General features: G+C 33.6%; 1 protein-coding gene across 1 annotated transcript in view; it reads left to right on the top strand.

Moving 5' to 3' along the window:
* The first annotated feature begins 17,456 nt into the window (after positions 1-17,456).
* Positions 17,457-26,704, top strand: part of LOC110038705 (ran-binding protein 9-like) — a 56,893-nt gene continuing 47,645 nt past the window's right edge. Inside the window, exons 1-3 of the mRNA XM_020743600.1 lie at positions 17,457-18,017; positions 18,865-19,011; positions 19,573-19,659. Coding sequence (XP_020599259.1) covers positions 17,650-18,017; positions 18,865-19,011; positions 19,573-19,659 — 602 coding nt within the window. The 5' untranslated portion in view covers positions 17,457-17,649. The remainder of the gene's footprint in view (positions 18,018-18,864; positions 19,012-19,572; positions 19,660-26,704) is intronic.

Here is a 26,704-nt window from a genome sequence, read left to right as displayed (position 1 = left end):
AGGTACTATCATGCAATTATTAATTATAAGAGGAAGTGTAATGGGATTCACAAGATCAGAAACTCTCAGGGAGATTGGCTGAATACCCCTCATGATATTTTTGAAAATGCAGTTGAGTACTTCCAAAAGCTCTTCATTAAGAATAATGTGGCCAGGACTGCAGTTCAAGTTAATCTTTCTGACCACTGCAGACATTGCACTTCTAACCTACAACTAGCATATTTACCTTCTCAAGAGGAGATCAAGACTGCCTTGAATTCAATTGATAGTAACAAAGTTGCTGGACCTGATGGCTATTCAGCTGATTTCTACAAAACAACCTGGAATGTTATTAAAAGAGAGGTGATTGACGTTGTGCAAGCTTTTTTCTCTGGTCAAGATCCCACTAAGTATTTCATTTCTTCTACTATTGCCCTCATACCCAAATAGACAATTTGCAACAAATGGGATCAGTTCAGACCCATAAGTCTTACGAATGTGATATCTAAGATTATTAGCAAAGTGCTGGTGGCCAGAATTCAACCTCATCTGCATAGGATTATCAGCAACAACCAAACTGCCTTTATTAAGGGAAGAAGAATTGTGGACAATGTTCTTTTAGCACAAGAATTATACCAAGATCTGGGTAAAAGCTGCAGGGGGACAATCTGATCTATAAATTGGACATCTGCAAAGCTTATGATACCATCCACTGGGACTTCATTGCGGAGGTTCTGTATGCTAGAGGCTTCAATATGGATTTCATAAATTTAATCAAGAGGTGGCTGAACAACAATGCTCACTCTATACTTATCAATGGAACTTCATATGGTTTCCTTAAAGCAACAAGAGGAATCAAGCAAGGTGACCCTCTCTCACCTACTATTTTCACTTTAGTATTTGACTACCTTTCTCTTATGCTTAACCAGATTTCAAACACTGCCATCAGTCACTTATCATATGCAGATGATGTCATTTTTTTCTCAAAGGCTACAAAACCTGCAGCTAGGCAGATCCATAAATGCCTTAATGAATTTCTAGTTTGTTCTGGACTGCAGCTGAACAAGCAAAAATGCAGTATCTATTTCAGCAATATCTATTTCAGCAAAGGTGTTAGGTGTTAAACATCCTTTCAGACAATGGGTTTCTGCCTATACTGGTTTTCAAATTCCTAGCTCACATCTGAAATATTTGGGGGTTCACCTGCTGAAGGGTAGGACCAGACAAATACAATTTTATGAGGTGTTTACAAAGATCCAATCAAAGCTTACAAATTGGACTAATTCCTTTCTATCTAATGGAGGAAGGATTACCCTCCTAAAGCATGTCCTATCAGCCTTCCCCTCTTACATATTACAAATGGCAACAATGAAAAAGAGTACACAACAGTTACTTGAGAAAATATTTAATAGAATTCTTTAGTCTAGCCAAAGAAACCAAAAGCATTGGACTAATTGGAATACTATTTGCAAACCCACTCATAATGGGGGACTTGGGTTCAAGAGTTTCAAACACCTACAACATATCAACTTCTGTAAGCTGTGGATTCATTTCAAGGCTCATGAGTCCCTTTGGACTATTTTTCTCAAAGGCAAGTATTGTAGGGGATCTCATCCCTCTCTTGCATCATCTAAACATGGAGATTCCAAAATCTGGTCCCAAATGCTCAAAATTAAGGATATAGCTGAGGAACATTTTATATGGGAGCTAGAAGAGGGGAACCTAAATTTTTGGCTTGACAACTGGATGGGAGATGGGAAACTCTCAGATATTACTACTGTTCTTTTTCGAACATCTACCAAAGTATCTAATTGTTGGAATGAGGGTCATTGGAATCTTCTTGCTTTAAACAACATTTTAGATAATTCAACAATTCACAAGCTTAACAACATCCCTTTGGACCCTTCTAAGCAAGATAAAATTATTTCCGAACAAGGTGTTTCTCAATCCATTTCTGCTTATATAGATTCCGAACAATTTCATGGGGTGAGTTTTATCTTGGCCCTCTATATCTTTCTTCTATTGTAAAATCTTCTCAAAATGTCTCTCAACTGATGATATCCTGAAACTGAAGGGATTGGAAGGTCCTTCCTATTATATTCTTTGCAAAGTATTCTTTGCAAAGGGCATGAGCAAAGGGCATGAGGAGACCACTGACCATCTCTTTTTCCAATGCATGTTTGTCTAACAAGTCTGGTCTATTGTACTCAGCCATTTGAAAGTGCAAACTATTAATCTTACTTAGCAGAAATTTCTTCATTGAAATTTCTTCATTGCTAGAAAGAATGGCTTCATTTAAAACTCATGGAGATACCATGTGTGGTAGCTTGGTTCTCTTGGATGGCTAGAAATAAGGCCAAATTTGAGGAACATTTACCTCATCCCTATAAGGTGGCTGCTAAATGTTTAGCCTTTCTGAAAAAAATCACTCATTGGAAGGCTTTTCTTGATCTTTTTAAGATCAACTCTTTGGCTAATCAACCTACTTTGGAGCGCCATCCCCTAGTGTTTTGGTTTGACCCTCCGGTTGGATGGCTGAAAGCCAACACTGATGGCAGTTTCTCTAGATCCAGTGCTGGTATTGGTGGCTTGTTCAGGAACTCAAATGGTGCCTGTCTGCTCCATTTTCTATCTCCTATTTTTACTGTAGATGCATTGGAAGCTGAGGCTTTGGCTATCTATTGGGCTATTTACATTGTATTCAAAGTCAAAATTCAGAATCTTATTTTTGAGACTGATTCCAAAGTAATGATTAGCATACTCCCCCCCTCAATACCATCCCCTGCCCCTGACACATTCTGCAGTGGAAGAACAAAATTATTTACAGCTCTCAGGGTATCAACCTGAAGTTCCTGTTTGTACACAGAGAAGGCAACAGACCAGCACATTGGCTTGCTCCTTCCCTAAATATATATATCTGTGTGTGTGTGTGTGTGATCAGTGTCAGAGAATAGGTAATATTTTAAAAAGAAATGAAATGCCTCTAAATTTTAATTTGGAAATTGAAATTTTTGATGCATAGGGATTGAATTTTATGGGATCATTTATACCTTTGTTTAGAAATGTTTATATATTGATTGCAGTAGATTATGTTTCAAAATGAATAGAAGCAATCGCTTTACCTCAATGTGATTCTCAGAGTGTTTCAACTTTTTTAATTAAAAATATTTTTACAAGATATGAAATTCCAAGAGTAATCATTACCGATGGAGGATCTCATTTTAGAAATGCAACAATTACGAGATTGGTGGAAAAAAATAATATAATGCATAAAATTGCAATTGTTTATCATCCTTAGATTAGTGGTTTGGCAGAAGTATCTAATCATGAAATTAAAAAAAATTTGGAAAAAAGTGTGAATACTAATAAAATGGATTGTTTTACTAGATTAGATACTGCATTATGGGCATACAGAACAACTTATAAGTCACATATAGGAATGTCCCCGTATAGATTAATTTTTGAGAATATTTGTCACTTACCAGTAGAATTGGAGCATAAAGCTTATTGGGCTATTAAAGAATTCAATTTCAATTTGAAACATACTGGTGAGTAAAGAGTAAAGATTACTACAATTGAATGAGCTTGAAGAAATTAGAAATGAATCTTACAATAATGTTCAATTTATAAGGAAAGAATGAAATAATGGCATGATCAAAATATAATAAGAAAAGAATTTGAACCTGAATAGGAAGTTTTATTATACAATACAAGATTGAAATTATTTCCTGGAAAACTGAAGTCTAGGTGGAAAAGTCCATTCAAGATTGTCAAAGTTTATCCCTATGGAGTTGTTAATATTGAAGATCCCAAGACTGGAAGGATATTTAAAGTGAATGAGCACAGATTGTAACCATATTTTGATGTTCAAAGACCAGTATTTAAAAGAGACTGTAATGTTGGGTCACCCAGAATAGAGACTGGGAATGTCAGGCTGACGACATTAAACCAAGCGCTTTGTGGGAGGCAACCCATTGTTATCATAGTTTATTCTATTTTTATATTTTACTTATATTAATATATTGTGCTTCTATAAATTCCTTGTATTTGAAAATTTTGACATTGAGAAAAATTTAAAAACATCTTTATTTACCTAATTCCATAAAAATGAGAATTTATTGGATCAAAATCGAAATAGCAAAATTTTAAGAACTGGTGCATGATGAGCCAAATTGGTGCATGATGCACCATATTCGAGAGAGCTGGCGCATGATGCAGTAGAATCAGCACATGATGCACTAGAATCGGTGCATGATGCGCCAAAATCTACGCATGAAAAGCCGTGGCGATGAAAATGACTTAAAATGTTTCAAATGGTTGTTTTTGGCGGGTTCTTCTCCTTAAGACTCCCAAAAACTAACTCCAAAGTCAATTTTAAGGCGGAAAATGAGGGAAGAGTCACTAGTTTTCAATTCCAATGGCTCTCAAAATGAGGGAAGAGTCACTAGTTTTCAATTCCAATTGCTCTTACTCTAAAAATTCTACTAGATTTAGAATTTTCAACTAGAGAAAGTTCATCAGTTTCGATGCGTAGAAGTTACATGATCATGTTCTTGTGAAGAAGCGACTAATCAAAGAAAGGGGGTTTGTGAAATGAGGATTCAATTCACCGAATACTCAAGTGGAGGAGATATTGCACAGAAATGCTGAGAAGTGCTTTGTTACAATACTGTCGCCGTATTTGTCCCTGCGGTAAAAGTGTTTTATGCAAATCTTCATGGAATCAACCAAGGAATTATATATGTGCGAGACAGATTTGTGCAATTTGCTCTTTCAAGAATAAATAAGATGTTTAAGATTGAAAATGTGCCTATTTACCACTATGTGAATTTTACCCCTATGAGAGATAATATGAATGAACTCTATCGATATCTTACAGATGAAGATGCAAATTAGGAGGCTAGAGATGATAGAAAAGTAAGTTTTTCTTCATCATTGCTAAATTCTGCTTCTAAGGCATGGCATTTCCTTATTACATTGAAATTACTTTCCATTATAAAAATCAGTAAGGTAACTAAGGAGAGTGTTATTCTAAACTATTGTATTCAAACTGGAAAACCTGTTGATATTGGAGCAATAATTGTGAAATCGGCTTTGGTTTTGATTGTCAACGGATCTGCAACTAGATTGGGGCATCCATCCACTATTTTCCTACTATGTAGTTAATTGCAAGTACCATATGAGAGTTGGGAGAAAGTGCTTCTTCCTTGGAAGCCGATGGATCCAAAAGTCTATTGCAATTGTATTGTAATGGGAGATGAGAATGATATGAATGTACTGATGGATCAGGCATCTTAGAATTCATCACCTATTCAGCCTTACTTCAGTTCTTATGTACTTTTGAAGAGGATTAAGAAGATACAAAAAGAGGTACATAATTTTATGCATGCAATTGGAAATGTTTCTGAAATGTTGGATCAACTGGATTGGAGATTGAAGGAACATTTTGAACATTCTGGTCGTATGGAACATTTTGAACATTTTGGTCGTATTGAAAATGATTTGGTACGTATGTTCAAGAAACATGCTTGGATTAGGGAAGATTCAACTGATAAATTTCTTTATCAACCATTCTACAACTTGTATGTACACTACCAATCTGTGGGAGTATCCCAAAGGATGAGAGCGAAGAAGATGTTTGAACTTAATCTATGCACAAAATATTTTATTCAGTACTGCTTGTTTGTGTTAATAAGTTATGTTGAATTGCATTTACTTTTACCATTAAACTCCATTTATGTTTGTTTTAGTATTTTGATGTTTAGATTTCAGTGTTAGGATATTTGGTTTGCTTTGAACTCTGAATTAAATGTTTGTTGGCTTGAAAAAATATTAGTTTGTAATAGCGTAGATATTATATATAAAAGTGAGATCTGTGTTGTTTACGAAAGTTTGGTGTTACAGTAATGTTTAAATTATGATTATAAATGTTCATTTGAGTTAATTAGAGGAGGACGTATAACGATAAGCAGATTTCCACAGAAAATGAAATCTGGAAAATTATGGTGTTGGTGCCAGATGTGCCAAATTGGCGCATGAAGCTCCAATTTACAGAGAGGCGGCGCATGATGCACCAGATTTGACGTTAGATGTGCCAAAGTCCTGAAAATGCTAGATTGCCTAAAAAATCATGAAATCGCAAAGTAAAACTCCATTTTTACTTCTTGGGTCGTCTCCTACCTCTAAACTGTGACCTAGGGCTTCACATTGTGCGCTTGAGAGAGAAGATTTTGGAGGCTAAAGATCTTAGATTTCATCTTCTCTTGGTAAGAGCTTCACTTTAATCCAAAAATTTTTTTATTTTCACCATGGATTTTTCCTACATTGTTGAAGCTCCAAAATTTGAGATTTTTTATGGAAAAGCTTGAAGAAAACTAATGGTGAAAAGTTTCTTGCCAAATAATCTTACTTAGAGAGTTAGTTTTTTGATTTTGTGATTTATTTGGATTTTATTTGGATTTTCATATAAATTCCATTGGCTCCACGAGTAAAGAGAGGAAAGCCCACAGAAGATTTTGACGCAAGGAGATTTGTTAATTTCAAAGCCCGACATTGTTATAACACTCAAATGGAATCGAAAAAGTTGATCTAAGAACGAGCATTTGCTAACTCGGGTGGTGAGATCAAGAATTTGATCGTCACCAAAAAATGGGAAAGATTTTGGTACTTCACTGTAGTAGTGATTTTGGTAGTGATTGTGCCAATGATTCGGGAGTTTTATGCCAACTTGAGGTTCACTACTGGCGATCACATTTTTGTAAGAGGTAAGCAAGTTGAATTTTCTAAGGTAAGGATCAATATTTTTTTTATGGGCTGAGAATGTATACCATTGTGAAGATGCTGCTGTGAATATGTCGTGATGACTGATTCATCACTTTCACTTGATGAAGTGATTATTTTTTTGACTGATGGAAGAGGAGAATGGAAGATTAAAAATAATAAGAAAGTTAACTTCTCCACCACCATGATGACTATTCAGTCAAAGGTATGTTACCACTTCATCTCTGCTAAATACTGCCAACAAATCATCTCACCGATGTAAGAAAGGATAGAGTTGTGCTAAACTTTTGCATTCAGAAAACGAAGGCACTGGATGTTTGTGCTCTCATTATTCATTAGATTTGGATTGTACCTAATAGTGCTACAGTCAATGGATTGGGTTACCCTACCCTGATTTCACTTTATGTGAGCAATAAGGAGTAAAGTCCCATAGAAATGAGAAAAGGCTGCAACCACAAAATCCAATTAGGAAGCATATGGTTCAAAGAGTACAATCATTTGTTGAGTTTAGGAGTGGAGGTATTGATAGACCCTCTACATCAGCTACAAGGGTCTCTACATCTCGCTCTACTTCACTTGAAAATATTATGGAGCAGCTTATGATTCAACAAATTGATATAGTTAATATATAGAATCAGATTGGAGAAATTAGAGCAAGAAATGCTTATAATGATGAGTATAAGCAGAGGAGCATTCAGAATGATATAGCTTTTGAGGACGCTATGGTGAGATATCTTAGGGGTGAATACAATGTGGAATTTCGTGGAATTTCCAACTTGCCTCAGCTTCACTCCTTAAGCTCCTATTCATGATGATGGAGAAGAAGAAGAAGATGATGATGATGAGGAAGGCGATGAGGACAGATATTCTTAGGAGTCTAGTTTAGTTTGTTTTATTCGTTTGTCTGTTATTTTTTATTATGTTGTTATTTAATGTCATTTGAAAAAATTGTGATAAAAAACTTTGATTTTGTATTGTGGACCTAAATTGTAATAGCAACAATAGATTTTTACATTTCCTGCATGTTTAGTATTTTAGAATATATTATGTTTAATGTAATGCTTTAAAGCTCATATGTATTTTTAAAGTTAGTACCTGCAGTATAACATAGACTAATTTCATACTAAAAAATCCTCTACAGGTTAGTTTTTATTTTTATAGGTTTACCGTTTTCTTTCACCTATTATATTTTGTACTAAAACATTTTTAAATCATTTAAAAACTTAAGTTTGGGGGAAAGAAAAATTTCCTTTAAAAAGAAGTAAACTAAATTTTATTTGTCCTCAATTAACTATAGTTTTAAAATTATTTAACATGACCTTGGATATTAAGATTTAACTTTAAACAACTATACTTATGGTTATGACTTCTATGGTAAATTTAAGTAAACAGTTTTTAATAATGAAGGTTAATTTTTAAGTTAAAGAGGTTTGGTAGAATAAAATAAGACTATGTTTTTCTATTTTAAGTAAAGGAAATTGTATATTTGAAGTATTAAGAATTTTAGAGTTTCATGTAAGAAGAAAAGAATAAAGCTTTATGAAAACTCATAAACTAATATGAATTTATGCAGTGAAGAAAGGTAAGGAGCTTTGACTTTAAGAAGGGGATAATGAAGTTCAAAATTATTAAAGGAAATTATTAAAGGAAATATAATAATCCTCACTTGAAAAAGAAAAAAGAAAAGAAAGGATTGAAAATATCCTAAAAGAAAAAGAAAAAAAAAGAGAAAGAGAAAAATAAAGAAAAAAAAAGAAAAGAAAAATGAGTGAGGAGAAGCTTGAGGAGATGCCTAATCAAAAATTGATTTTACTTGAATCAACTTAAGGAAAAGGCTTTATTACATTTTCTAAACTTGTATTGAAGTATTAGTAGCATTACTAGTAAGGTTTTCATGAAGTTCTTTTTAATATGAATTTTTTAAGTATCATTAATATGACAAATTGCAATTTTTCATGAAATGAATAGAGATTCAAAAATCTTAAATTGGATTACTAAGAACTCTTAGACTTAGAGTTTGAATCTAAGTTATTAAAGATTTTTCTTAAATATTATTATTTTATTTATTAAACAAAAGTATAGGAGTTATAAGTTAATCCCTATCCTAAGCCATGCATTTTTATGTAGTAAAAGTGTCACATGAGGACAAATAACATTTAAGTTTGGGGGATTTGTTACACCAAAATAATATGTTATTTTAAGTATACATTTGATGTTTATTTTTGGTGATATTGCACTTTAAAGAAGGGTATTTTCATGTTTTTCTTGCAGGTATATCAAGTTTAGGTATTTAGAACAAAAGTTTCAAAAAGGACAAAATTTGGAGCAAAAGTGACAAATTTTGGGAATGTTGGCGTCAGATGCACCAAATTGGCGCAAGATGCATCATTTTATAGAGAGCTAGTGTCAGATGTGCCAGAACTGGCGTAAGATGTGCCAAAACCTAGAACAACGCAGACTTAAGAAAGCTGGAGTCAGATGCGCCAGAGACAACTTTTTTGCGGATTAAGGCGGTTCGGAACAAATTTTGCACTAATTTTTAAAAGGACACTTGTTCTAAACACAACTTGAAGTGATTTAATGCATTTAGACACTTTGGAATGTTATTTTATGAAGGGATATGTCTCTTGGATCAATGGACATGTCTTTTGAATTCAAAAGAGTTGATTTTTGGATAACATTTTGGAGGGAATTTTGAATTCTTTTTAGATTGAGGCAGCCTTTAATAAAAGAGAGGGAAGTTTAGGGAAGAAGAGAGAGAGGTTGTGTGGCAAAAGGTTCAATTGAGTCGTGTGAGAGAGAGAAAGTCAAGGGCTTGGAGATTTTCTTCAAGGATTGTAAGTGGAGAGGGAAGGTGAGAGTTTTCTTCTAAATTACTGTTCTAAGAGAAAATTAAGAGTGCTTGTAAAAAGGGAAAGTGCTTGAAGAGAAAGTCTAGAGATTTTCTTGGGAAGGATTGTGAGATAATTTATGTATTTTATTTCTTTTGTTTTGTAAAATTGTTTTTATTAATGAAATCTGTGTTTTGTCATATCCTTCTCATGAATTCTGAGTAGTCTTCTTTATCCTTCTCCCTACTTTAAGATATGATTTTATGAAGAATTGATTTTGTTTTATATGATTTTAAATATCAATAATTTTTGATGATTTGAACTCTGATATTCATTTACTTTTTTATCTGGCCAATTAAAATGTTAAAATGTGTTGAGAAATACGTGTTCAAAAAGGGCTATGATTTCTATAACATAGTGAAAATCACATTTGATTTCATGGGAGATGATTTGATCCATGAAATTGAGTGAAAATAAATAGAAAAATATACTTTGTTGGATGCAGAATTGAAGATTTTAAGGGAACAAATTAAAATCTCCAATTTGGTCCAATTGATTAGAAACTGATGTGAGATTGTTAGCCCTCAGATGAGAGAGTAGTGGGAGCTTGGGAGTGGCAGCCGGTATCTTCCCAACCTAACCATGAAATTAGGAACCAAACTCTGGATCAGTCAATGTTCTTTATGGACTTGAAAGAGGGTAAAGAATATGATTGCTTTTATTTGGAATAAAATAATTTTTATATGTATTTTCAAATGATTTTAATTTCTTCACAATCCATATACTCATTGTAAAGGGGAAGGATGCTTTCTTAAATTTGAACTCTTCATCACAAAAAAAATTATTTAGTTTTTGTAATTTTACTTTTGAATGTTTATCAATTAGTTTAATTAACATTGTCTTTTTACTGCATCTTATTTAGCATCCACTCTATTACTTATTCAAATTTAGCACTCTAATTTTTTAGTTTAAAATTGTAGTTTAGATTATAATTTTAAGAATTTACTAATAGGCATTTCCAACTTCCCTGTGGGATCGATATCTAGGACTCCATCAGTGCCCTTTATAACTTGAGCGATACATATACTTGGGTTATTTTTAGGAGATTTGATAGTTTAAATATTTTAAAAAGATAAAACTATTTTCATAAAAGTTATTTTTGTTGGGACTAATTTGTATACTTAATATTGTATCTTTTGTGTGTATTTTGTAATATTGAAAAATATTTGCAAAATTAACACACTAAATCTACCTTGCATCAACAGACAAAGTGAATTTTATTTTAAGTGATATTATACCATATGGATTAACATACCATCAATGAAAAAATTTCATTCATGATGCAAGATCTTACTTTTGGAATGACTCTTTTTTATATAAAAAAATTAAGGATCAAGTTATCTGAAGATCTGTACCTTTAGACGAAACTCTAGAAATTCTTTAGAAATGTTATCACTCTGAATTTGGGGGACATTTTAGTGTTGATAGAACTGTATTAATGATTTTACATTATGGATTTTAATGGTCTACTTTATTTAGGGTTTTGAATATATATGTAAGAACTTGTGATAGATGCCGGAGAGTAGGCAACATATATAACAGAGATGAAATGCCCCTAAACTTTACTTTAGAAATTGAAATTTTTGATGTATGAGGCTTAGATTTTATGAGACTATTTGTACCATATTTTGAAAACTTATATATTTTAATAGACGTGGACTATATCTAAAAATGGATTAGGGCAGTAGTTCTTCCAAGCAGTGAGGCTCAAAGGGTAGCCAAGTTCTTAAAGAAGAATATTTTCTATAGATTTGGTATGCTTAGAGTGATCATAAGTGATGGAGGAAGCCATTTCAAAAATAGAAAAGTTGAGACATTAGTAGCTAAACATGGAATTAAGCATAAAATAGCCACACCTTATCATTCTCAAGCTGGTGGTTTAGTTGAAATTTCTAGTGAAGAATTTAATAGAATTCTATAAAAGACTATTAATCTTAATAGAAATGATTGGTCTACTAGACTTGATGATGCATTATGAGCCTATAGGACTGCATACAAAACTTCTATAGGAATGTCTCATTTTAGGCTCATATTTGGAAAAGCTTGTTACTTGCTAGTGACGTTAGAACATAAGGCTTATTGGGATGTTAAGGAATTCAATTATAACTTAAAAGAAGCTGGTGAGAAGAGATTGCTATAGTTAAATGAACTTGACGAGATTAGATATGAATCATATGAAAATGCAAAAAATTATAAAGAAAAGATGAAAAATTGACATGATCGGAAGATTCTTAGAAAAGAAATTGAACATAGGCAAGAAGTTTTACTATATAATACAAGATTGAAACTATTTCTTGAAAAACATTAGTCCAGGTGGTCGGGATCATTTATTGTAATTAAAGTGTATACATTTAGTGCAATTGATATAAAAGATCTTAAAAATGGTAAAGTGTTTAAAGTGAACATACAAAAACTTAAACCTTACATAGGTGGAAATAATAATATGATTAATGAATTTCTAATATTGTGTTTTGATTGTAGTTGTGTCTTAAGTTGATTAGGCTTGAATTGGTTTACTTTGATTTTAGTAAGTTATGTGTGAGATGATTCCTTAGCTTCTCATAGTGGCTAAACTTATATTTGCTCTCTTGGTTCACTTCGATTTAATTCTCAATCGAACTTGAGGATTTACTAGAGGCATGTTGGGTTTGGACATCGGACAAGTCTAACGAGAGTCTATTACTTCCTTTATTTGACCATGTTGTCATCACATGGGTGTGATAACTAGTTGGTGATAAGTATGAGGAAAATCTTGACATTATTTTTATTACTTCTAGAGATGCATATTTTAAGAGTTAAGGTAATATTTGGGGTTGACAACACCTAAACTAACATATCAGGGCCAATCTTCTTAATGATTTACCCTAATAAAATATCGATAAGCACTCAATTGATCTTTGGAAGGTGATTTCTCTCAACATGTGCGTGCACTTTTAGGGCTTGTGAAGAAAAATTCATCCTCTTCAGGTAAAACTTCTCCTTTGACCTTGCGATTTTTTCTGTATTCAAGAGGTTTTGGGTATTTTTGTCGGGAAAATAGTGAAGAGGAAGAAAAACTATTTGGGGAGAGTAGATTTATGCTCTAAACTTGCATTCTGAGTCAAATACATCCTACATTTGTCTTCCTTTATTTGTTTTTCTCTAGTTTCTATGACCCCCAAAACCAAAGGGAGTAAGGATAAAGTTTTTTTTGATTGTAAGAAATTTGTTAGTTACAAAGCTTAGGAGAGATATAACAAACTTATTGTGTCAAAGAAATTAAGTGCAGAGTAGAGTTTCATTAGCTAGATGGCGATGTAGAAAACATCATTGTATCTCGTCATTGGGAAACTTTTTGCTACACTACTGCCGTAACTATCATTTCTATTGTTATAGAGTTCTATGCAAATATCCTAGAGGTCTCTAATGTTTCTATCTTCAATAGGGAGAAGAGAGTGAATTTTACCCCATGCACATATCAATTCACTCTATTCTTTGGGAGCTGTACCGAACCCACTGACTCCCAACTTGATGATATTATTAAGTTCTTGAATGATGGAAAATGAACTTGGAAGGTTAGAAATGACCCAAGGTAAATTTTTCTTCATCTAAGTTAAATGATCCATCCAAGGCATGTCATTATTTTATTTCAACCAGCCTTCTTCCTTCTACCAATCTTAGTGAGGTTACTACAGAGAGGGGAGGTTTGAACTATTACATTCAGAAGATGAAAACTATTAATATTGGCTCTCTTATCTACAATTCTATTGTCAATGCTGTAATGGGAAGTTCTACTTTAGGGTTAGGATACCAGTATCTTATTTTCCCCCTTTTCGCAGCAGTCTGGTGTTGGTTTTGAGAGAGAGGAGGATTTGATGCATCCATTGAAGCCCATTAGTATGGCCAATGTAAGTTTACATGACAAACATGTTGTTTTTGGACATGGAGCAAGTTCTTCTAAACTTCCTTCTTCTTCGAGACCATTTACTTCATATGCTTCAACTGAACCTTCTATGAGGGTGGATTCTATGTCTGAATGTTTGAAGGTTATAGAAGGTGATATTGCCATCATTAAGAACCAAGTGTATGAAAATGGAGATTAATTGAAACTGTTGGATTTGCAGAACAAACAACGAAGCAATTATGAAGCTGGTATTCATGCTTCTCTGTTGGAATTATGTAGGCAGAATAATTGGATTAGAGAAGATAAACAGTGGAGTATTCTAAATTTTTACCCTTTCAGTTGTTTGAACGTCACATGTCGATGGATGAGGATTCAAAGAAGGATGATGATGATGATGAGGGGAATGAGTAATAGTACTTTCCATTTAGATGTAGTGGACTTTTATATTTATATTTCCTTGTCACTGTTAAAACGTTGTATTTTACTTTTCATGTATCAGACTATATATTTTACTGCTTCTAAATGGATGAATTGAATTAGCCTTCTTATTATGTGGAAATTCCATATGAAAAATGTTGAACTGAGATTCACTTATGCATATTTGTATCTTTTGCTTATACCTGCATTTTTGGTAATACAATCATGTGGTAAAAAGTAAGTTAATTTTCTTTTATCCCTGCTCATATTCTTGCTCTTAATGTTGTACATGTTGAAAATCAATTTTGGTTGAAGAAAAACTTTTAAAAAGCGTAACTTTATTTGTCATCGATAGTCAATATATTAAGTTGGTATCACTGTAAAATTACTTATGGTATGTGAAGTTACTTTTGGGGTATTATAATTTTGATTTTAGGGATGTTATAAAAAGCTTATTTGAGATTTTGGAAAAATAGGACTGTTTTAAAGTTAATATATTTTGAAAAAGACAATAGGAAAATGATTTTACTATTTATGTTAAAAATAGAATTATATTTTTGAAAAAAAACTAGGATTCCTAGATTTATACTTAATAAGAATTAAGTTTTTATTAAAATCTATTTTCAAACTAATACTCACAAATCTCAAGAGAAGGAAAGTGGCGAGTTTTTAAACTTTAGGAGGAGGATAATGAAATTCAAAATCATTAAAGGTTGATCTAGATATAGTAATCCTCACATAGAAAAATAAAGGATTGAAAATGAACCTAAGAGAAAAAAAAGAAAAGGAAAAGAAAAATAAAAGTAGAAGAAACAAAAATTGAGGAGAAGCTTGAGGAGAAGCCTAATCAAAAATTGAATTCACTTGAAATTTCTTAAAGGAGAAAACTTAGATACAATCCTAAACTAATTCTTATTTCATAAATGTATTAGTCAAATCCTTACTAATAGTGTGCTTAAAATTTCTTTTTTTATACTTTATGAGAATCCTAAGTTTGCAAATTATTATTAAATTTAAATTGAATAGAAAATCAGAATTCCTAAGTTGAATACAAGATATTCATATACCTTAGTCTTAGGCCTATTCACTAGAATTTCCTCTAGGTTGCACTATGACATTCTTGAGGCAAAATTGTAGGTGATCGAAAAAAAAACACACTACTCAAATCAAGAAATATAGTTTCTAAAGTTGTAGGGATACTTGAGGACAAGTAACGTTTAAGTTTGGGGGATTTTGATATGTCTTGTAACATGCTAAATTTTCCTTATACTTTAGCACTTCTTTTTGATGAAATTGCACTTTAAATGAATGTATTTCCATGTTTTTGTTGCAAGTTTAATAGATAGGAGATTTGGAGCAAATTGGAGCATGAATGGAGGCAAAATGAGCAATGGAGCAACATTAGGTTGGCGCCTAGGCACCAGCTTCTAGTGCCTTGGCGTTGCTCCGTGGCGTCATGGTGTTGCAGATGGGTGCCTAGGCGCTAGATTGTATCCAACATACAGGGAAGATGGTGCCACAAACTGGCACCTAGGCGCCAGTTATTTTTCCTTCCCACCCAAGAAGGTAGCGCATAGGAGCCAGAACAAACCTGTGTGGTTTCTGCAGTAGTTATGGATAAATTTAGAGGTTATGAGTGGGGATAAGCAGTTCTAACAGAGGAGGATATTTGTGAAGCCAAGGAAAGTAGAGTTTAAAGTTCGATTTTGTATTTTTCTGCATTTTCTTAGAGAATTAGAGGATATTTTAATGGATTGTTGTAAGCAGTGTAAGGGACGCTTTTAGATCATTTGGGTAGGAGTTTTCACTTCTTTTCCCAGGGAGAAAGATAAGTGTTTTATTCTTTATTATCTTATATTAGTTGTAAACTCTTGTGTATGAATTTGTTTTATTATAAGAAAATGGATTGTTGTATTTTTTTCATGCACTGTGAGTAGATCCTGTGTACCTTTCTCTTGTGATGAAGTAGTAGTGGGTGTAGGATGTGTGGATACATTTAGAATAAGTTTTTATTCATTATTGTGATGGTTTTTACTTCACGTTTCATTTACTTATCAATCTAACCAATTGATATGTTAAAACCTGCTGTGAATCCATAATGATACGAGAGGGCTATGGCTTTAACAACTAGTAGAAATCACATTACACAATTGGATGAAGAAAAAGTAGCCCATGTGACAGTGTAATAGATAGCAAGATAGGTTTGATGGGTGTAAAGTGGAGATTTCTAGAGTGACAAGTAGAAACACTTACCTAGTTAAACCAAACTTATTTATGAACTCGAAAGAGCGTAAAGAAGATGAATGCTCCTATTTGTCACTAATTATAATCTATATTCTAAGTGTTCCATTCCAACACAAATTACTTACTTTATTGCAAGGGGATGATATTTTTCATAACTTGATCTTTCTCAACTTATTTAACTTTAGTAAAAGTAACTTTAGAGTAAACTATAGGTTTAGTGATAATTTGGAAGAATTTACAGACACAATTTAAATCGACTTTACTTTTAGGCTAAGACACATTATAGTAGGCTAGAACTTTTCTTAAGTTTTTAAAATAATAGCCTTCCCCGTGGGATTGATACTCATGACTAAAAAATCTAATATTACTTGAACGATACGTATGCTTGCGTAAAATATCTAGTGTGTAGTGTTAAATTGTGGAAAAACTCAAGTTAAAAAATTTATAATACATATTTTAGATTTAAAATATTTAATAAAAAAACACTAGGTCGGCCAATTAACTCCTAATGAATCATTTTACTACTTAGGCAGGGTATAACAGAACCCATGCAAATTCTTCATAGTTTATGTTAGCATCACATGAAGTCAAACAAGTGTGTACAATAATGATAAACCAATCATGAGATTCATGATCATTGTTTGCAGTAAAATAAAAAATAAACCAAGGCATAATCTGAAATCAAGCAAAATAACTTTTTTATTTATGCTAAAAAAAAAAAAAAAGCAACTAAGGGTTACCAGCCAAAAAGGGATTTTGACACCAAAGACAAAGCTTTATCTGCGTTGTTGCGAGAAATGAAGCTTCTTCAGCTTTGGCGATCAAACCAATTGATCCTCTGCATTAGTTACGAGAAGACAATGCTTTGCCTGCTTTGGCGATGGAATGGATTGATTCTCTGCGATCGTTACGAGAAGACAAAGCTTCGCTAGCTTTGGCGATGAAACCGATCGATTCTCTGTGATTTTTGCGACAAGATAAAGCTTCTCCTACTTTGGCAATCAAGCCAATTGATCCTTCACCTGCTTTGCAGTCTTCTGCAAATTAAGGAGTCGATCGAGCGAGAAGACGAATAGAAGGGCACGAGAGAAAAAAGCGAGTTTGAAAATATGGGCTGCAGGGTGGATTATGTGGCCACGTTTATTTTTAATGATGCCAAATGTCATTTTGAGAAAAGCATCCTAAAGAAAAAATCACCCTTAATATTTCTTGGTTTCTTCAAGAGTGAAGGACCCTTAATATTTCTGGGTTTCTTCAAGAGTAAATGTTGTGCTTCGTTTGCAACTTCAACCTTTCTTTGGTTCTTCGCCTTCGGCGGAGCTAGGGATTTTAGTGAGACATATATTACGAGCAGTTCCTCGAAAGAAATTTCTGGGGGCTTCTTCGTTATATAGTGTTGTTCCTGCTTGAGTTGAGCTCATAGGGGGAGCGTTCAGGTTATTTAGCCCCTTGGCGATGGAGAGGCAGGAAGAACCGGTTGAGGCTGGACAACGTTCACTTGATTTGCTCAGGCTCTCATCTAGGTGGACGTCGGCGGAGGAGGTGTCATTTTCGGCAGCGAAGACGGAGGAGGAGGAACCGTCGTATCTCAACACCTTTAACAGTTCCGGAATGTTCCAAATGGTGTCTATGGACAAGATGTCGGTGCAGTATGTTGGAAGTCCTCAACACGGCTACGACGTTGGAGCCGTGCAGGCCAACTGCCCGGCGCCAACGAAGAGGATCGCCTACTACTTCGAAATGACTGTCAAGAACGCCGGGCAAAAGGGCCAAGTTGCCATCGGCTTCACGACTAAAGAGTTCAACCTCCGAAGACAGCCTGGGTAAGCTAACAAGAATAAGTTGTAGTTTTTTGATTCCATTTGTTATTGCCTTCTAGGCGACCATCTGCTTTATTTATTGTATTTTGAAATAATTTTACCTAGTTTTGTTGCCCATTTTTTATTGCAGTTTCTATTAATCTAGCAATTTAGTTACAACTGGGGTTTATCTTACCCTTTGAAAACATGATAGAGTTCCTAGGCTCCAGGGAATTTCTTTTTAAAATTCTTTTGAGGATAAATGATCTGTTGGTTTAAAGTTGATGAACTATGGTATGCTATCCATATTTAATTAAAAAGTGGGCTAGTGTCCCTTATAAGTGTGCGTTTCATCCACACTTTATCAGTTCAACTTTATTACACGTTTTGCACTTAAAGGATATACCTTCTGGATCTTTGATTTTGAACATAGTCTATGTTGTGAATATTTATTCATGCAATAATATTTTTTTGATGTAGGATGAAGTATATCATTGTATGAGGCAATCTCGTGAATTGGAAATAATCTAGTTTTTGATGTTTAAAAATCAATTGTAGTTTAAATTTCGCTTAACTTTAAGTTTCTGGCTATGCCACATTAAAGTTTGATTCAGTCATTGAGACTTTTTGTAGTTGTAATAAGATGATAATACCTAATTTTATCAATTTTGTGAAAAAAATGGTATCGTGGTTTATTGTTCTCAATTTTTGGGGTGTCTTTTTTGATTTTCATCAATCATATTGGTCATAATCTTATTTCTTCTAGTATTTAACTCCATGGACGATCCACTTCCAAACTTCTTTGTGTTGCATTACTGTATTGTTTCCTTTGTTGGTGCTATTATTTCTTGTTTAATTTTTTCTTCTGCAGATGGGAAGTTAATAGCTGTGGATATCATGGGGATGATGGATTTCTTTACCATGGGCAAGGAAAAGGTGAACCATTTGGCCCGACATATACATCTGATGATACTGTAGGCGCTGGAATTAATTACTCTACTCAGGAATTTTTTTTCACGTAAGTTGTTTGCTCGTTTTTTGCTTCAAGTTTTTTATTATTCATTCCTCTCAATCAAATTTTTTTGTCCGTTAGGATATGCTAGTAGTAATTGTAAGATCTCATGACACTTAGCATTTGATAATCAAATCATGACATCTTATATCTCACAATCCATTGTTTTTCTCTAAAATAAATAACATTTTAACACTTCTCTTCAATGTAGTTCGTTTTGTTTGATTCCATGTGACAACTATGATCTTGTTATGTCACTCCTTCAAAGTTGGTGTTCATTTGATATCATTTAGTTTTTGAAATCACTTGAGAATATTTTTCGAACCACTAGAATTCTTTGGATCAACAATATACCTTCTCTTCAAACAAAAAAAAAAAGCTGCTTTTCCATTTAAGATTTATCTATGTTCTTAAATTATGTTTTGAAGATCAATTTTTTTTAGGTAAATAATAATCCATTAATAATTTACTCTGATATTGTGTCCTAAGTTTTGTATCATTCCATTAATCTGTAAAATTTATTATTTATCCGATACATTTTTGGAAATCTTACATCTTTTCATATAGGAAAAATGGAGAGCTTGTTGGAACTGTCTGTAAGGATATCAAAGGTCTCTTGTACCCAACAATTGCTGTTCATGGGCCAAATGAAGAGTATGGTTGTTTCCACAAATTCTTTGCTTATTATGACAGATAAGTTGTAGCATAAAGTTCAAGTGACATCTATTTATGTTATCATGACTTGGTGCTACAAGTATGCGAAAGGATTAGTTTCATGCATCAACTTCTCATATTTGAGCTTTGGTAGATTTTGGGAACTGTTTCTACTATATTTTTTTTATTTGTGCATATATGAGCGTGCATGTGATTCCACGTGTAAGATTGACATTGTATAGGAAATCTAAAGCTTTTTATCAAATGAGCTCTATAATTTGAAAGTTGGTGAGTAACAATTGAAAGAGAAGGAAAGAGTTTGCCCCTTACAAATTGAAGAGGAATTGGTCCTCCAACTGTATTGAGTTGACTCCAATTTCCAAGCTTGTTGCTTTCAATAAGCCAACCAAAATTACTAGGTTCAAATCAGACCAGTTGGTCAATAATGTACTAAGTTGATTCATTAATAATGGTGATCAATGTGGGCTTTGTGGATTAGCTTAACTTTGGCTAACCTAGCGTAGCCTACATGATTTATCACTAGCCTTTATTGACCCAGTTAGCTTATATGAGTTGCACTTGACTTAACCATGCCCTTACATGGTTCTTAATTTGAACCTAATTGACTCATATTGTTTTCCATAGATGAACTTTATTGACTTATAGGCTCTAATTGACCTATCATGGTTCTAGTTAACCTCTCATTGATCTTAATTGATTGAGTTTATCTAGGTTGAAGCTTGCTTGATCTGAATTAAATTTTTATTGATTTAACATAAATATAGAGTTTATATGGGACTTGTGTAACCTCACTCGCAAGTGATGAAGAAAGCCTTCTTTCACTCAAACTTATCATAGCCATAGCGACTAATTGAACTTGAAGCGAAGAAACTTGAATTGTGAAGATGAACAAAATTTTCCTTCTATCTATAGGAGGAAAATTACATGTGGGAGCTCACTTGAGTAATATACAACTCATATATCAACCAACATTGTCACCTTCAAAGAATAAAAATTTGAAATGGCATCAAATTTGCAAACCGTTACTGGATACACAATGCAGACTCACAAATTGATAGAAGGCATTTTGAAAATTTACAAATCAGATATTTGCATGCATCCCAATGATAGCACAAAATTTAGATTTTTTAACTTATGTGTATGTATTACTAGAAAATTTTAACTTTGATCAAAATGCCTTGAAAATCATGCAAACACACATGTAAGTGCACCGAAAAAATGTGCAAGTGCATTAATTGTGTGCACCAAAAAAGGTGCAAGTAGATGTTAAAGTTTCACCTTTTCTCTAACCATGTTAAATGCTTGAATATTTGATCAGAGAATCCACGTGAACTAATATAAAACAAATCAAATTGTCTCACTCTAAAAAACATTCAAATCAACAAATTCATTTGCATGTGCTCAAACAAGCATCTTAAATGTTAGAATTTATAGTCTGAAAATCATAGGCCGACTAACATAAAATGAATTTGAAAACCCATTAGTATAACTTAATCCTTTTTGCAAACTTCTAGATTCTAACTCAATATATGTGTGTGGTCATAAGCAGATCATAAATCTAATTCTTCATATTATTTGTATGGAGCTGACAAGAGCCGCAAGTTTTGTGCTAAGGTGATGACAACACTCAGATTACCAATCTGATGCTTGTCATCAAATATTGAGAAATAAATGCTGTTTAGCAAACCTTACAAAATTTATTTTGTCAACTATCCACGTATGATTTTCAAGGTCTTTGACAAATGAAGTTCATTTCAATTTGAAAACTCTTGGTGTCGCTACACGTAAAATTAGATAATGAATTTAACTCACAGGTTTGCTTCTATACCAACAAACGATAGAGTAGACAATGCCTGTGCTACAATGAATTTTTAGTTGAATTTAAATCATTTGCAGATCATAGATTTGATCCTCTTTAGGCAAGCAAGTAGAGTTGAAAATGTCCAAAATGACAATGCAATTGTTCAAATACAAGATCATTAATATCATAGCTATTGAGTTGCAAATTTTCTCTTTCAAAAAATTAAGTTATGCATCCAAGCATGCAATCATGCATTGTTGTATCTATATAGAAGGCTTTCTTAGATGACACAACCCATGATTATTGATGGTTCTTTTTTTTTGGTTGAGTCAACTACCTCCTCAGACTTGATAGACTAGGATCTACAACAAATTTAATATCAATAAAAATATAAAAAAATTATATAAATTGCTGAAAATAAAGCTCTCCAAAGGAACTTTGCTATTTAAAAGCTAAGAGCAAAATTTATCCACCTTTTGAAACAAATTGTTGGGTTAACAAATTTAAGCATAACTTAAGCTTACAAGAGTAAATATTATGTAAGGTTTATTTTTATGTTCACTCTTAAAAGATCTCATGCAAGTTAAGACGTGGCGTGGCATGTATTCTTTAGTGAGATGGTTTTGCCAAATGCACCAAGAAAGTCTGGTTATGACTTAGTTTCTCTGACCAAGTGGTTTGCCTACCATGCCTTAATGATATGACATAAAGCCTTTTCTTAGTTTAGTTTGATTTAAAATATTTTTTATTTGACGAACATTTATCCTAAGTCTATAAAGGTCACCTTGAATGACATAACTCATGATTGTTGATATGAATCTTTTAGTCAGGTTGGGTTGATTTTCTCTTATGAGTAAGTAAACTAGTTCATGACAATCTAGGATGATATAACCATAGGGCCATGATTGCACTCATCATCATATTCGACTAATTTTCTACTAACAAATAGTTTTAATCAAAACTTAAAAATTTTCTCTTTATTGGGAGCTGTAATTAATGATATGACTTGCCCTTATGATAAACTATGAACTAGATTTAAAAATCTTTATAGGGAAAATTATAAGGTTTTTTTTTTTTGACAATATAATTTTTTTCTTAAAATTGGACTCTGAACATAATACAAGAACTTTTGAAAGAGGCCGAGATGTGAACTTTTTGAGGCCACATAAATTGGTTTGATTCATCGAATATGTGAACTGATTTTTTTTTTGAAAGTCACTCGAGCTCACTTGATCATGATTAGAATCTTACATGCTTTGTTTCGAACATGATTATTTTTTGTCGAGTTTTCATTTTGGGTAAAAAAATTGATACACCGACTTTTTGTCAAAGATGGAGGTTCTCAATCCATACTCTTATTGTGTCGCGATGTGGAGTATACATTTGAGGTGGGTTCTTCACCAGTAGTGCTAGTTTGTAGAGATTTAGGGGACAATGAACCTTATATTACGACCAAACTGAAGGTGATCCTGGGTTAGGTAGCTATAGGACTTAAGAGAATATTGAAAATCCTTTTAGCAAGGTAGTGATATGGCCTGCCCATATGATAAATTATGAATCGGATTTAAAAATCTTTACAAAATAAGGGAAAATTATAAGGTTATTTTTTTTAACAATATAATTTTTTTCTTAAAATTGGGCTCTGAGCATAATACAAGAACTTTTGGAAGAGGCCGAGATGTGAATTTTTGGAGGCCACATAATTTGGTATGATTCATTGAATATGTGAACTGATTTATTTTTTGAAAGTCACTTTAGCTCACTTGAACATGATTAAAATCTTACATGCTTTGTTTCGAACATGATTATTTTTTGTCGAGTTTTCATTTTGGGCAAAAAAATTGATACACCTACTTTTGACAAAGGTGGATGTTCTCAGCCCATATTCCTATAGTGTCCCAATGTTGAGCATACATTTGAGGTGGGTTCTTCACCAAGAGTGCTAGTTAGTAGAGATTTGGGGGACAATGATCCTTGTATTACGACCAAACTGAAGGTGATTCTGGGTTAGGTAGCTACATGACTTAAGTGAATCTTAAAAATCCTTTTAGCAAGGCAGTGATGAAAATAGAAAGCAAAAATCAAATTTAAATCATGGAAGATATGATAAGGAATTATGCTAAACTAAAAGTATAATGAAGGAACTAAATAATTTCTAGAAGGATGGATGGCTAACACCCACAAAAGAGCATGCCATGGGAAAGTTGATGAATTCTAAAGAGGGAGTGAAATTAACTCACCGAGTCTCTGGAGCAATTTGAGATTTAAAAGAGCCTCATGTGATTGGGGAGGTAAAAAAGTGGGTTGTACCATTCCGTAGGTCCAAGATGGAAATGTGAAACGAATTTATAAATCTGGCCTTTGGAGAACCCCTTAGAGAAGTGATCGTGCTACCTTAGAAGATATGATGGATTCTCTATATTGACTTGAAAGAGAGCAATATATGTAACTAGGACCAGGGACTTAACATATCTAATGCATAGCATTGGACATGGTTTATTTTTACTTTGGGATGTTTGATCACACATTCTAAGTACAATACTCAAGGAGTACTCTCGATTAAAGGGTATTTTTATATATTTTTGAATTTAGCAAGCCGGTGCCTTGATATTTGGCATATATAAAGGAGATTGGCTTAAGTTGGTTTCTATGCTCATAGGGGCTTCTGATAGGGGTAGAAATCAACCAAATGAGAGGAGTGAAAGTTTGTTGATGTTGTCAACTAGTGATGTTGTATGTGGGACTTAAATCTATGCAAAAGGATCACCATATATAGAAATACTTAACATCAATATTCGAAGAATGTGTGAACTGAAGGAATCGTCTCAGGAGTAGGACATGTTGAGAGATTGCCTTACATTTCCTCAAATAACCAGAATTAGAATTGCTTGAAACAATTGGTAGTATCTTATTCAAGGTGGATATTTTTTATCTTGCTTACTTAGAGTGATAGGTTACGTCAAGCTGATAACATGATTCATACTTACTAGATTAGAGAAATTCTCTAACTCCTCTTAGTCAAGTTTAAATCCACCACATTGTCTGATTGATATGGGTAAAAGAGAATGCTTATGAGGGTCACTAATGTGATATAGAGATTACAATGAATATAAGTTTTTATGTTGACATGATTCGGGCAATGCAATAAGTGTGTTGATTGGGCTTGGTTGATGAAGTTCAAAGAAAATGATTTGAAGGTGTATAGCTAAATGCTACCTTACCTTTTTGTTCAAATTCATATCAGGACAAATTTCAAAATATAAAGTTAATAGTAGAAATTTGGCCAAGGTCTAATTAAAGGGGATTTTGGTTGATTTTTATTTTTCTTTTAAAACATTGCGGAACTGCCTAAGCATATGTTTATAAAGAAAACAAGCGAGCTCATTTAAATACGTGAGGAAAGAAATGTAAATCCTTAATTATTGCTAGGACTACAGTAAATAGAGGGCATATGAGGTTGGGAAAATCAATAGTTAAACTTCAAATTGTTTTCTTCTTTCTCTCTTAATCTATTCTCGCAAGCAAACACATTCATGCAACAAAAAATATTGCATTGTCCCTTAATGTTTACAAATTATTGAAATCAATAAAATAAATCCATAAGCATCTATTACGAAAGTAAAGCAAATTATAGTTGAACTCAAGGGGCCTTTTTACAGTAAGAGCATTGCATGTAAGGTGATGGGATTGCTAACTTGTCCCAGATTACAATGATTGCAACAGCTTGTACCGGGAGCCTATCGTGTTGAGGTCTGATGGGTACACATCATGCTAGTAGGATAGATGGATATGTGAATGTTGCGAGGTTAGTGGCTCCTTGAAGTTGTTTAAGAGTTTTTGTCTTGAGGGAGTCGACAGGTTGGCAGAGAGAATGTTAATAGACTGACGATTAGGCAGCTCAATGAGTGTTAACTTAGAAAGTTGACGATATTATTGATTTCAGTGGCTTTGTAGGTGGAAGTTTTTGGTTCCACATGTATGGAAGTCCAGCTTATCTTTTGGAAATTGTCAGACATGCTGATGTGTGTGCATTGTCATTGTTGATAGTGTGCATGTGCAATCAACATTGATGGGCTAAAATTGTTTGGCTTGGTACTTGTAGTTACTTCTTCATAACTTCACACAGAGGACTTAAATCAAAGTGTTTCGGGTTACCTACGAAGAGTATTATGTCATTTTACTGCAACCAACTTTCCCTGATCTCATTGAATGATGTTGAGTTAGGAAGAGCTGTGAATGGAGGACTTGGTGATGGCAAAGGAACAACTAGGATTGCACAACTAAAAAGATGTTGGGAAAGAGGTGACTATAATGATACCACCTCTGGAGTCTTCGTTGTAGGGATGTTTGACCTCAAGTGGTCTCACAAAATAATGGAAGCCAAGAGCATAGCTGAGTAACACTATAGAGGTGGCTTTTGACTTGATCGACAGGAGCTAAACGGCTAGATGACTTAGGAACTGCTATTTTGTTGTGAATCAACAATGAAAGTAATCAGGAGCTATGGAAGATGGTGATTACTAGGTGTATAAGCTGAGTAGATGTAGAGGATGCCAGTAGGTTGAGGGCCAATGGTGAGGATAAGCGAGTTTTAGTTTAAGAGGGCTTGCGTGAGAATGGGTGAAGGAAGTTCGTACACAAAAATTGAGAGAGAACCAAAATTTTGAACCCTTCTCAATTTGAAATTGTGGGCGTCATGGGTGGACTAAAGCTAGTTGACATTTGTTGTCATATCCCTTGGCCCATCCCCCCAGTAGGTTGAAAGAAAGTGAATGTCGATGGTGCCTTAAACCTTTTGGGCCGAGGTGGCATTGGGATTGTTTTGCGAAATGAATCCGGGGAGCTTATTACAACTATGAGGAAGGGACTTCAACATTGGAATCTGTCTAAACTCATTAAAGATTGGATTACTGAATGTCGGGGGATTATCATAGAAAGTGACAACTTGAATGCCATAGACTATCTCCGATGGAGCATGGATAAGCGGTGCTGATAAAAGTTGCTCATTCTTGCGCTTGAATGGCTATAGATATGGATTTTGTTTCGAAAGTTGTAAATGTTGATGATCCCATTTTTACTTTTTTTTTTGCAAGAGGACAATTGCCATCTTGTTTGGTGTCTTTGGGACATAGTTTTATTGTTTTACTTCTTTGTACTTTCTTTTGATATTTTATTGTAAATGCATATTTTCGCAGAAATGATAGGCACATACATCAAGCTGAG

The sequence above is a fragment of the Phalaenopsis equestris genome, unplaced genomic scaffold (genome assembly GCF_001263595.1).
Source record: "Phalaenopsis equestris unplaced genomic scaffold, ASM126359v1 Scaffold233576, whole genome shotgun sequence".
Classification (NCBI taxonomy): domain Eukaryota; kingdom Viridiplantae; phylum Streptophyta; class Magnoliopsida; order Asparagales; family Orchidaceae; genus Phalaenopsis; species Phalaenopsis equestris.
Note: the sequence above shows the minus strand (reverse complement) of the source record. Positions and strands in the feature narration are given on the sequence as shown.